Source organism: Microcebus murinus, chromosome X (genome assembly GCF_040939455.1).
Source record: "Microcebus murinus isolate Inina chromosome X, M.murinus_Inina_mat1.0, whole genome shotgun sequence".
NCBI classification, from domain to species: Eukaryota; Metazoa; Chordata; class Mammalia; order Primates; family Cheirogaleidae; genus Microcebus; species Microcebus murinus.
Window position 1 is genome coordinate 110,336,762 of NC_134136.1, and position 12,883 is coordinate 110,349,644.

A 12,883-nucleotide genomic window follows, 5' to 3' on the forward strand; every position below is an offset into this window, starting at 1 on the left:
CTACATTTCAAGGATAACCAGATCTCCATGAACAGAAAAAACAAAAAGCAGTCAGAAAGACAACGGGCACCCACTTCCCAATCTTTTTAATTTTTGCCCATATATTACCTTCCTTTTTTTATATGTATGTAATAAAAAGGGTGGAATGAATGTTAGGTTGGTTCCAGGTGGGGACCCGAAAACTATGTATAGGACAGAATGTGGTTAACGCAAACTTAGGCTTATAAAACACTAGCTGCAGGAATCTGAAGAATCCCCAGACATTGTAAATCTAACAGACAGCAGCATTCCTTTCCATCACCCCAGTAGGGACAAAATTTGCCCCTTCCTATCTTTCCTGATAAGGAAGACACTGGACCTGAAGGATGGATGTGACTGAGGCAGAAGTCCTAGGAGCTAGAGATTTGACCCTCTATAAAACTCAAGGCTCTCCCCTTTCCTTTTGTGGACCCTTTATATGGCCTCCACCCATCTGCACCCAGATACTGAAAATAAACAGCATTTTGCTACACATGAGGGTTCATGTGTCTCTTTCTCAGCTCCAGTCCTAACACTCTTTGATATAAAAAACAGATGAGTAGACCCCAAGAAAAGAAGACTTGATCCAAGTGTGCTCCACTGTTAAAAAGAGGACTGGAAAATATATTTGAATGACAACAATTGCAAAATAAATGAGAGGTATGAAAAGTGTAAAGAGATAATACTCAATTCCTACCAAATTGCTACCAAAACGCATTAATTCTTCCTATTTTATGACTGAGTAGTGCTCCATGTTATACATATACCACAATGAAAACATGACCATTCTTAGGTTTACAATGCCCGGGGACTCTCCAGACTCCTGCAGCTACTGTTTTACAAACCTTAGTCTTCTATTAACCACATTCCATACTGTACATACTTTTGAAGCAGTAGGAGTCTTGAGAGACTCCAGAAATTGTAAACCTAACAATCATCTGCATTTCCACTGTCAAATAAACTCAAAAAATTAGTGTCTCACGAAACCATTCTGATTAGACCCTTCCTTGCAGAAACCAAATATTTGCAGGATGAAAGTTGCTTACGAGGCTACGTGTGGCTGGTGAAGAGAAAGAATAGATCAATGTGTTTTTCTCTGACCCACCACCTGTCCTGGTCCCTGCCTGTCTTGCACCATAACTTTCCCATCTCTCAAGGCTGGGGCAGAGACTCAACCCAAACTCTGCAAAGCTTGCAGTAAATAAATTAGTCGAAATATCCCCCAGGAGGTGGCATTTCCTAGGAAGCCTTAACTCAGAGGGAAAGGAGGCAAGATTAGGGTCCCCATGAAGGAGGACTGAGGAAACCTGCTGCAACGCAGAGTAAAGGAGTCACGTGGAAACCGGACAGTGCCTCCTCTGACCACTAACAGGCCCAGGCGCTGGTGGCCAGCTGAGGCACCGCTAAGTTGCTCTGCAGGGTTCTCGGAAACATGAGCACAACCTCAGCTCAGCAGAGGGAGAAATCCGAGGCTGGCCATAAGTCCACAAGAGGACTCTGGGGGAGCATCGTCATAACCCTGCGCCATGACAGTAAAGCACGTGCAGAGAGGCGCCTGCCTGCTGCCCCTGGCGTCGCCGTTGGGAGGCCCCAGGCAACGGTCGCCAGAGGCCACGCCCCCCGACTTCCTGTTCTGGCGTCTGAGGGTCGAGAAGACGTTGGTCTGAGGTGGGCGTCCTCAGATCAGAAGGGAGAGGAATCGCGCTGTTTCCAGCTCTCAAGGTAAAGTTCTCAGTAAAACTGAGGGCTCAGGACAGGGGAGTCCCCACAGATAAGAGCCCCGTCCCCACAGGGAGTCCGGAGAGGCCCCGGGCTGGGCTGTGAGGCCGAACCCGCCCCCCACCTCCTACTCGGGGACCTGACTGAGGTGAAAGCCTTACTGCGCAGCGGGGGTAAGAGGCCCCAGACCTGCGGGTCCTTGAGAAAAGGGCCCTGAGTGAGTCCTGAAGGGATCACTCACCACAGAACAGTGGCACGTCCACTGAGCCCCGGCCCGTCACCCTGGGAGTCCCGGACCAGGGAGGCGGGAAGTGGCGCTGCCAGATGTCTGAGGAGGTAGTCTTTGGCCCTACGGTAGTCTAGGTGAGGCCCTGAGTGAATTTTGGCGTTCTGCCCATCCCAAGAAAGAAGTTATGCCACAGTATGTCGGCCTTGTTGTCAGTTCTGGATGTCCCGATTATGACGTATGTCCTCACTTTTTTCGTCAGTGTCTCACAAAAGTGACAACTTGGGTGAAATGGAGCAGCCTTACATAGTCAGTAGGAGGAAGTACAGTCACAATCGGTATCAAATATTAGGGTCCCATGTTCGGGGTAAGGGACAACCCACCTGAGGACAAACGGAGCCACACAGAGCCCCACCTCTAACTATCATCCCTGGGAGGCTCTAGGAAGGACTTTTAGGCTAAGGCTTACTCTCACTCTCTCCTCAGTTTCTCAGAGAGGGGGAAGTTTTGGTCTGACTAGATGATATTAGGTTAGAAGAAGATGGATTCCCAGGCTATTGTAAGTGTGAAGTAACCGCCCTGAATTAGGTCTGAATGTACAACCTGACCTATGAAAGTGTGGTTTCACAGACCCCAGAAAACCCTGGGAGACTGAGTAGCTGCAGCCATTTGAGACGTCCCCTCACTTCCATAGTGATTACAGGGAAGTGAAGATTTATTGTGAGCAAAAGACTTCAGGTTCACAAAAGGTGGAATCTTGGGCCCTAGCAAGAGTCAAGGTGAGGACAAGAGTGAAGATTGTGAGGGAGGACTATGAGGAATACCAACTCAAAAACAGAGATCAAGGTACCGACCCCTGCCCTGTCACTTTAGTCAACCCTGAGAGACCGTTTGCAGGAGTAGTCAGATGTTACACAATTTTGCTTTATCCTTTAGGGTCTTAGGGAATGGTGAGCCTTAGTGTAAGGGGTCAGATCAGCCAAAGGAGAAGTCCCAGGAACCTAAAAAATTTCCAGTTAAGTACTCTGAGTGAGGATTAAGGGAACCATCTACCCCAGAGAAGAGGTGGCCTTACAATGTCCACACCTGCTGTCATCCTTTGGAATCCCTACGCAGGAATGACTGATTAAGTCACTTCCTCACTTTAGCCTAGGTGGTCACAGGAAAGTAAGACTTTAGTTTGAGGGGGCAAAATCAGGTAAGCTACAAGAGGATCATCACACAGTGTCAGGAACCACAATAAAGACTTTGAAAAAATATTAAGGGGCCCACCACCCCCAGTACATTTAGGACCATATGAGCCCTGCTCTGCCCCTGTGGTAGGTCCTTGGAGGCTCCAAATAGGAGTGGCCGGAATTCTCATACTCTCTTCTCATCTTTGGGAGTCTAGGGACTTGAGTGGTCTGAGAGGGTAGCCCAGGTGAGCAAAGCACAGGGTATGCCAGGAGACTAGGTGAAGATCTATAATTATGACAGGGTGCCACCAGCAGAGGGGGACCCAACATAGTATCCTTTTTGCTCTTAGTCCAGGAAGTTCTGGGAAGGGATCAACTGATGTGATGCACCCTCTCTTCCTTCTCAGGTTTTCATTGAGGTAAGGGCCTTAGTATGTATGGCCTAATTCATATCAGGTCAGTAGAAGGAGTCTGAAGGCCTGCCAAGAGACAGGATAAGTACCTGTGTGAGGTCTGAGGGGTCTACCCAGCCTTGAGTGGGTGGCTATCATATCTAACTCTGTTAGCACTGGGAATCTCAACTGTGGTAAACAGATGACTTGTTTCCTCATTTCCCTCTTGGGGAGGAGAGGGTTTTGATATGTGAGGACTGGATCACATCAGGTCAGCAGAGGAAGAGAACAGTCTACAAAGAGTAAGATAACAACCTTGAGAGAGATTTCATGTGGCTACTCCTCCACAACAGACAGGACCCAGTGTCTAGCCCCTGCTCTCAGCACTGGCAAGCCTGACTATAGTGGTTGGATAAGCCATGTTTTCATTTCTTTTCCTTGATTCTCAGGGAGGTAAGGCCTTGTTGTGGCTAGGGTAACATTAAGCATCCAAAGGATAGCAACTGAGGACTTACTAGTAGCCTAGAAAAGGACCCTGAGTGAGGACTCAGGAAACCACCCATCTGAGAAGATTGAGGCTGAACACAGCCCTGTTCTTCCCCTTCTATCCACCCTGGGATGCCCTGGGCAGAACTATCAAGTAGACATGTTGTCTCTCTTCCTTCTTAGGGAATTCAGGGAGGTAAAGTGTTTGGTATGAGGAGGTGACATCAAGTTAGCAAAAGATGCTATAATAGACTCTGCTAGTAATCAAGTTCAGGACCATAGTGAGGCCTGGAGGGAAAAACTACCCCAGAACAGAGTGATCCCCACAGAGGTATGCCCTGGTCCCACTCTTAGAGCCCCTGAGAGGTGATTCTTCACCTGTTTCTCCAGGGTCTTGGGGAGGTGGAAGCTTTGGTCTGAGAAGGAAACATTAAGTTAACAAAAGGAGTGATCCCAGTAACTTCCTGGATTCAAAGTAAAGAACCTGAGTGAGAACTGAGGGGACAACCCATACCAGTACAGTGGCTTATATGGAATCTAGCTCCTGCTGTCAGCCCTTGGAAACTCCAGGATGGGTAGATGAAGTAGGTACCTTCACATTTTTTCCACAGTTGTCTTAGGAGATGTGACTTTTGTCTTAAGGGGACAGCCTCATAATAGCACAGGGGAAGTGGCATAGACCCTACAGATGCAAAGTTAGTGGCACTTCTGGTCATAAACTCATAGCACTACCTTCCTCAGAACAGAAGGGGCTCTCTAGAGCCCACCACTAGCTGTCTGCTCTGTGTCTGAGAATCTTGTCTTGGGTTGGCAGGCTGCACCCGGAGGATTCTCATATCCTCCTTCAGGTTCCTGGGGGACACAGAAACCAAGATGACAGGAGACCTAAATGCCCTTATAACACTATTGTTAGGAAAATTGGCAACAGCTTCTATCACAACCACTAGAGTTGAGTTTAACAACTGAGGACACTCACTCCTCCCTCTCTCTCTTAGGCAGTGACTCTGCATTGAGCAACCTCCTCTGCTCACTCCTGCCTACTGCCACCAGCAAGAAACATCATGCCTAAGGATCAAGAGAGTCCACAGTGTAAACATGATCAGCCTATTGATACCCAGAGTAAGACCCAGGGCCTTGAAAATGCCCAGGTGTCCAAGGCTGTGGAGGAGACCTCTGCCTCCTCCCCCATTCCTCTAATGCCAGGCAACCTGATGGAGGCTCCTGCTGCCAAGATGCTGAGCACTCCTGAGGGTCCTCAGGGTTTCTGCTCCTCTTCCAGTGCTGTCACAGCCACCTCATCAAGCAAACCTGATGAGAGCTCTAGTAGCAAAGAAGAGGAAAAGAGTCCAAGCACCTCACAAGCTACAGCAGCCCCCAGGAATATGCCCAACGATGCTCTCGACGAGAAGGTGGCTCTTTTGGTCAATTTCATGCTGTTCAAATATCAAATGAGAGAGCCACTAACAAAAGCAGAGATATTGAAGATTATCATCAAAGAAGACGAAGACCACTTCCCTGAGATCCTCCTGAGAGCCTCTGACCGCATGGAGATAATCTTCGGTCTTGATGTGAAGGAAGTAGACCCCATCAGCCACCGCTATGGCCTCTTCATCAAGCTGGGCCTCACCTATGATGGGATGCTGAGTGTTGAAAAGGGTGTGCCCAAGACCGGCCTCCTGATCCTGATCCTGGGTGCGATCTTCATGAAGGGCAACCGTGCCACTGAAGAGCAAGTCTGGGAAGTGCTGAATGTGACGGGGCTATATTCTGGGAGGAGGCACTTCATCTTTGGAGAGCCCAGAGAGTTCATCACCAAAGAGCTGGTAAAGGAAAAGTACCTGGAGTACCGCCAGGTGCCCAACAGTGATCCTGCTCAGTATGAGTTCGTGTGGGGCCCAAGAGCCCATGCTGAGACCAGAAAGATGAAGCTCCTAGAGTTTCTGGCCAAGGTTCATGGGACTGACCCAAGTTCTTTCCCTTCTCAGTATGAGGATGCTCTGCGAGATGAAGAAGAGAGATCTCAAGCAAGAATTTCAGCTAGGGCTGGCTCTACTTCCACGGCCACTGCAAGTTCCAGTGCCATGTCTGGCAGATCCTCCCACACCTAGTCAAGTCAGAGATAGATTCCTCATCCCTTTGAAGAGGGCAGTTAGTGTTCAAGGAATATAGGCCCCGGGTGGAGTTTGGGGGAATCATCTATGTGTTCCTATTTTGTTTGTGTAACTTGACAATTTTATTCTTTTATTTTTGATACATGTGTTATACAAATGTTATGTCCTTTAATAGAGCTTTAATTATCTTCAAATTCTTCATGTTTCAAATGATTTTGATCACACATCTAATGCTGTTCATGATGTTCAATAGTAACAAGCTCCTCTTCTGTAAAACACATTGTAAAACCATCTCTATTGTTATCTGGAACAAAATAACATGTCATTGCTAAGACTTGTGCTTTAAGATAGTTTGTATCAAAAATAGAAAATAAAAGATGATTAATGTTTTTTTACTTATACCTTTTAGTTTGTTGTTTTGTGAAATTAAATGATATATACATGCATCTACTTATCTATGGATGTACAAGAAATAAATCTCAATAAATTAGATCCTCTACTCACTGTCTCTTTTTTTCCTCAAAACGTAATTGAGCATTTGCTCTTTAGTAATAATCATATTAACACTGGGATGCTAGGATAAACAAGGGCTAGCAGACACCTTTTAATTTAACTGATAGTTAAATTAAATTCTAAAATGACAATGGGATATCTTCTAGTATTTAAATTACAAGTAATAGAAGGAATTAATAGATGAGTGTGTTTGGAGGATCCATATATCGCTGTCAAGTGTAAATGCCCTGAAGCAAGGAAATCTGTGGCTTTTGTAAGTTGGAATTCCTTCAGTGATTGTTGATTTGAAGTTAATTTGGGTACAGTGAAAAATGAGCCCAAGGAGGGCAGTGATTAAGGGTCAGAACTCCAACTGGTGTGTATCAGAGTTGAGACTCAAAAACCTGGAGTGGAAAACTCCTTATTACAGTTAGTTTGGGTCATTATTTAACCAGAGACAAATCTCCACCTGGGGAAGAAATGGAAGTTGTTCTGCCATTGAACATAATTCACAACTGACTGTTTTATGTAATTGTCTTTAAGGAGTTTTTGAGAGATAACAGTGATACTTTCTTGAGATGAGATACCCCCAAACAACTGGGTTGGCACTCATTGCCCTGGCCAGGGAGAGCCCAAGACTACCCCATTTAAGGGATATTTTAAATAGATTCTTTTCAGTGGAATTTGAATTACACATTCTTGGAAATGCTTGTATTTTTGATGGAGATGAAATTAATGAAAATAAGAAAGGTTTGGATGGAGGCAATTTGGATGAATTGGTTCTTGTAAAAAATTCTAGGAATTTCAATTTGCAACAGCTGGAAAAGAAATGTCCACCCTTATTATTAAAGAACACAACCTCTAAGGGGAAAATTTTTACTGAGGTTTACTTTGTAAGTAGCTCTTTAATTGATCTAATATTTCATTTCCTATAGCACATTTTGTTGTCTGAGACATACTAGTTTAAAAAAAAATCACATGAGTGATGCTAGTAGGGTCAGATGTCAAAATAATTGCAGTAATAACTTCCTTTTATTGAAGACCTAAGGTATGCCAAGCACTGTGCCAAATGTTTTTCATACATTGCATTGTTTCCAATGGTTTTTTGTTTGTTTGTTTTGTGTTCTTTTTTTTTTTTTTTTTTTTTTGAGACAGAGTCTTGCTCTTTCACCTGGGCTAGAATGCCATGGTGTCAGCCTAGCTCACAGCAACCTCAAGCTCCTGGGCTCAAGTGATTCTCCTGCCTCAGCCTCCCAAGTAGCATGGATTACAGGCGTGCACTACCACACCCAGCTAATTTTTCTATTTTTAGTAGAAAGAGGTTATCACTCTTGCTCAGGCTGGTCTCGAACTCCTAACCTCATGTGATCCTCCTTCCTCGGCCCTCCAGAGTGTTAGGATTACAGGCATGAGCCACGTCTCCTGGCCAATCTAACAGTTTTTTATGATGTGGATTATCAAGGTCACTCCTGAGATGAAGACCTAAGAGTCATAGAACTTGGGAATGTGCCTGGGTTCACAGGTCTAGTATGTAACAGATCTGAGACTAAACTTCTGGTCTGAATTCTAGAGTATACTGTGGTTCACTCCTCCAGCCTGAGGCCAATCTTCTGCCTCTTAATTCATTTCACTTCTGGCAGCTCCACAATGCATCTTGGGATAAAAAAGACTTTCAATCTGAAGTACTAAATGAAGGTATAAAGAAGAAAGGTAAATGTAATAGTCAAATACAATTTGAGCCTTGTCTTTGAGCTTCATTTAGCCACAGTCCTCATACCCTTAGTCCCAGTGTTCTTTAACAGTTAACTTAGTTTAGAGGCTGGCAGTTTTTTCCAGCTCCAGCTCTGTCGTGCATTACAGTACTCTTCCCTTGGGTTTTCTCTGGTGTGCCCTCTTGTCCAAATTAGAACCCAACCTGCTGACCTGCCGTTCACTGTGTCCTCCTCTAAAGGCTGATCCTTACTGTCAGTGGGACAGCCCAGAATCACCTGCCTTCCCCTTAATTACATAGAGTATTCCAACTTTCAGGCAGGAATATGCCTCACTTTGAAACTCCTCTGATATGAATATCCTGTTACATGCAAAATGTCATTTTGAAAGTGTAATTTAGACCTGGTCATCATCACTAGACATCTCCAACATATTCTCAAAATGATTTGCAAATAAGCTGGTGTCTCAGCCCCTTGTGTTACTATAAAGGAATACCTAAGGCTTGGCAATTTGTAAAGAAAAGAGGTTTATTTGGCTCATCATTCTGCAGGCTGTACAAGAAACATGGTGCCAGCATCTGCTTCTGGGGATGGCCTCAGGCTGCTTCTATTCATCCCAAAAGGTGAAGAATAGCCAGCCAGCTTGTGCAAAGATCACATTGTAAGAGGGTGGAAGCAAGAGAGAGAGGGAAGGGAAGTGCAGGGCTTTTTGCAATAATCAGTTCTCACAGGAACTAGTAGAGCAAGAACTCACTCATTACCCCAAGGATGAGGACAAGGTGGAAGGCGCCAAGCCATTCATGAGAGATCCACCCCCATGACCCAAATACCTCCCACTAGGTCCCACCTCCAACATTGGGGATCAAATTTCAACATGAGATTTGGAGGAGACAAATACTCAAACTTTATGAGCGGGTAAGTATAACCTGATTTGGTAAACAATCTTTTGGGGCTTTTTCCCCAAGAGATGGGAATTTGAAAACCACTCTGATGTTTGCAGTATTTGGGATTTCTTATTTGGTACTAGCTACTGGCCTCATAAACCAATGAGTGAGCTTGCTTTAGTGCTTAAAAACCAAAGCCTCTCCTATAAGTGACACATGAGAAAAGACCATCAAAATAAGTAAGCAAACATCTACAATGTCTCAATTCCTGTAAACTCTAGAGTCCTTCCAGGAGGGATAATATGGTTCCTGGAGACATGTTACCTTTTAATAATATTAATTAATTGATTGATTTTTTTAAAAAAAATCTAGGTTTTCAACGTGCAGAAATTGATGTTCAGACATATTCAGTCAGGTAGTAGATAACAGAGAATCAGAAGTTAAGGAGAGACTGCAAGTACTAATCCACATCTTGTCATTCTCTGCTTCCTGAGCTCATGGGAAGACTACATTCAGTTCACCACATACAGTTCACTTGTAGTTATAAAAGGTCACATGACTAGCCCTTGCCACTGAAATAGGAGCAGAAATAATGCATGTCACTTACAGGACAAGGTATTTGAGAGCCTTTATGCCACCATCTTGTTTTCTCTTCAATTCATCAACAAACACAGGGACCCCATGTCGCCATATGGATGTACAGATGGAAGCCGATTGGATCTCTGAGTCACCTGGCAACAAAGTACCCTGCCAAATCACATCATATTTGATGTGCATAAGAAATAAGTGTTTGTTATGTTAAGTCTTTCAGATTTCAGGTATTGTCTGTTGTATCAGCTAGCAGAAACTCTATCTTACAAATACATAGCTACTATATATAATGCAGTGGCTCGAACTCCTGAGCTCAAGTGACCTCCTGCCTCAATCACCCAAGTAGCTGGGACTACAGGCACATGCCACCATATCCAGCTAACTTTCTTACTTTTTGTAGAGACGGGGTCTTGCTATGTTGCCCAGGCTGATCTTGAACTCCTGGCCTCAAACAATTCTCCTACTTCAGCCTCCCAAAGTGCTGAGATTAAAGGTGTGAGCCACCACACGCCATCAGGCTTCTTTAAATATATAACGACAAAGCTAATAGTGCACATATCTTTGGCACAAAAGTTCTAACAATACAGATAAGTCACAATTTCTACCTTTATAATAATTCCCTTATAATTCAGGCTCATGTTCAGAGATAACCAGAGTAAATAATTGGGCTTATTATTTTAAAGCTAATTCCAGGCTTTTTCATACATAAATGTGCTGTAAAAATATATTGTGATTTTTAAACATAATGGGTAGTGATGTGCATATCATTCTGCCATATGTCTTTGCCACTGAATAACAGGAATGCAAGATTTTTCCACAACAACACATATGGATCTATTTCATCTTTGGTATTACTCCCATAGCATGTATATGTCATAATTAACTTAACCATCTCCTTCTGACGGGCACATAATTTGTTTCCCCGTTTTTGCTGTGGCTTATAGAACCAAAATATTTTGAACATGAATTATTAAGCAAAAGTCTATTGTTCTTATAGCAAAGTGGAAATTAGGTTAAAGTGGAGAGTGTGTGGAGATTGTAAATTTTTATAAATGTCACAAAAATTTAATCCCCCAAATATTTACTCATATATATTCTCACACATTAATGCATGCAAATATTTTAAATGCACACACTTTATTTCATAAACCAAAATGGTTAATTTGAAAAGATAGGATTCTGTTAGAATGACCAGGTGACAGGCAATGGGGCCAGAGAAGACACTCACACCTAGTGAGGGATGAAGATCCAGAGAGAAAGCAGTTTTCAGGGTCCATGTAGAACCAAGTATAGAGAGCCCAGAGCAGGCTGGTAGTCACAGTTCTGGCTGCAGAGTTCAGTGTAGGATGGAGAGAGGAGCAGAAGGGAAAAAAGTGGAGACCCTGGGTGGAGAGTTCTGGACAACTCACACAACTAGGATTGGTGAACCTCTAAATCACCCAAAACAGCTGGAATTTGTATGGTCCTCAGAGTGGGCAGGTCTACTGCATGAACAAAAGCAGAGGTATTATAGACAGCCACCGTTCCTTAGAATGCTCCTACCTACCGTCAGGCCATAGCTATTGAAACTGCCCTTACAAATTAATAAAAAGGGGTGCAAGGTGAGAACTATGGTAAGGACCTAGCTAAAAATAAGGCACAGGTCTAGCTAAAAATAATGATAACAATCAGCCACTGTGCCCTGTTTGCTTCTCTATAATTGCTACTCTGGAACCACATAGCTGGTGTTCATAAAGATTCTTAGCTTTCTCCATAGATAACATCATCTTTTTGTAACCTAGGGGTAGCTTCTGAGATATTTTCCAGGTCCCACATTCCAATGGTATGGCTGACTCACCCAGAGCAGTGGCCCCTACTGAGGAACTGAATCAACTGGTCTTGTGACCTCCACCCAAGAACCTGATCAGCAAAGAAGACAATTTCTACAACCCTATGGTTTGTCCCCGAACACAGCCAATTAGCAGACTCAACTGCCTACTCCAAAATGACTTTAAAAACCCTTTTCCCCAAATTCTCGGGGAGGTGGATTTGAGAAATTCCTCCCATCTCCCTTCTTAATGCTATGCGGAATAAACTCTTACCCTGCTGTAATCTCTGCTGTCTCAGTGTATTGTCTTCCTCTTGAGCAGTGGGCAAATGAACCTGGTTGGGCAGCAATACTATCATAGCCATCTCCACTGCAAAATCCAGTAATGTTACTGATGGCTGCTGGAAAAGCTACATGTCTTTACTACTCTGCTGGTTTCCTGAATCCTTGCCAGTGTATCAGGACTTGGACCTGTCTTGATTCATGCTAAAGATGGGTATTTCATCCTCTGTATTCAGTGGACCCGCTTCACTGGGGTCAGAGCTATGCAACTGTTAATGAGTAATAACAGACAGTTGAGACAGATCAGAAATACCAATGAGCAGTGGAAGGCAGTGTGCAACTGCAAGGAGGAAATTAGAAAGGAGATACATTAGTACACGTTTCTTTCTTTAGTTGCTTTACAGATAAAGGGCTTGGTGTGGACATGTCTCCTAAAAGAATCCAGATGTTGTCCCCAACTCAGACTGTTGTTCATGTTTCCTGAGTTTGTGGCACACCAGAGAGAGGATTTCTTTTGTCTATGATCACTGGCCTACATTGCCAACAGACACTGCCTCTAGGAGGGGATTAATCTAAGGTGCAGATATTTGCAGGTTGTATTGAGACCCTGTGGTGATTGTACTCTTCCTTTATGAACTGACTGTGGGTGAAGGGGATGCGAGGGTCTGATGGAGGAAGCATCTTGGACTTTCTTATTGCATCCATCCCCAACTCAAAGACAGTGTTTGGGCCTGAGGAGGAGAGATCCATAACGATACTGCAGGGGTAGTTTCTCTAGGGGATTCTCAAATTATATCAGCAGTTGTAAAATCCTGAGTTTCTTCCTTGAATTCAGAAGACCCCCACCAAGTGGTAAGCTCCAAATTTTGAGTCTGTAAATGTGACTTTCTGATATTATAATTCATCCAATCCTTTAATTATTCATCCAGCAAACAGTGCTGAACATATACTGAGGGTGCATCATGGACCATATGATGAGAATATGTTGAAA

General features: G+C 43.9%; 1 protein-coding gene across 1 annotated transcript; it reads left to right on the top strand.

Moving 5' to 3' along the window:
• The first annotated feature begins 1,646 nt into the window (after positions 1 to 1,646).
• Positions 1,647 to 6,523, top strand: LOC105855587 (melanoma-associated antigen B16). Its single transcript, XM_012736655.3, has 2 exons — positions 1,647 to 1,740; positions 5,012 to 6,523. Exon 2 carries the CDS (start codon positions 5,078 to 5,080, stop codon positions 6,122 to 6,124), a length of 1,047 nt encoding a protein of 348 aa, XP_012592109.2. The 5' UTR covers positions 1,647 to 1,740; positions 5,012 to 5,077; the 3' UTR covers positions 6,125 to 6,523.
• Positions 6,524 to 12,883: the final 6,360 nt, after the last annotated feature.

Coding starts and splice junctions, on each gene's coding strand:
- LOC105855587 (XM_012736655.3), top strand. CDS start 5,078: ATGCCTAAGGATCAAGAGAGTCCACAGTGTAAACATGATCAGCCTATT.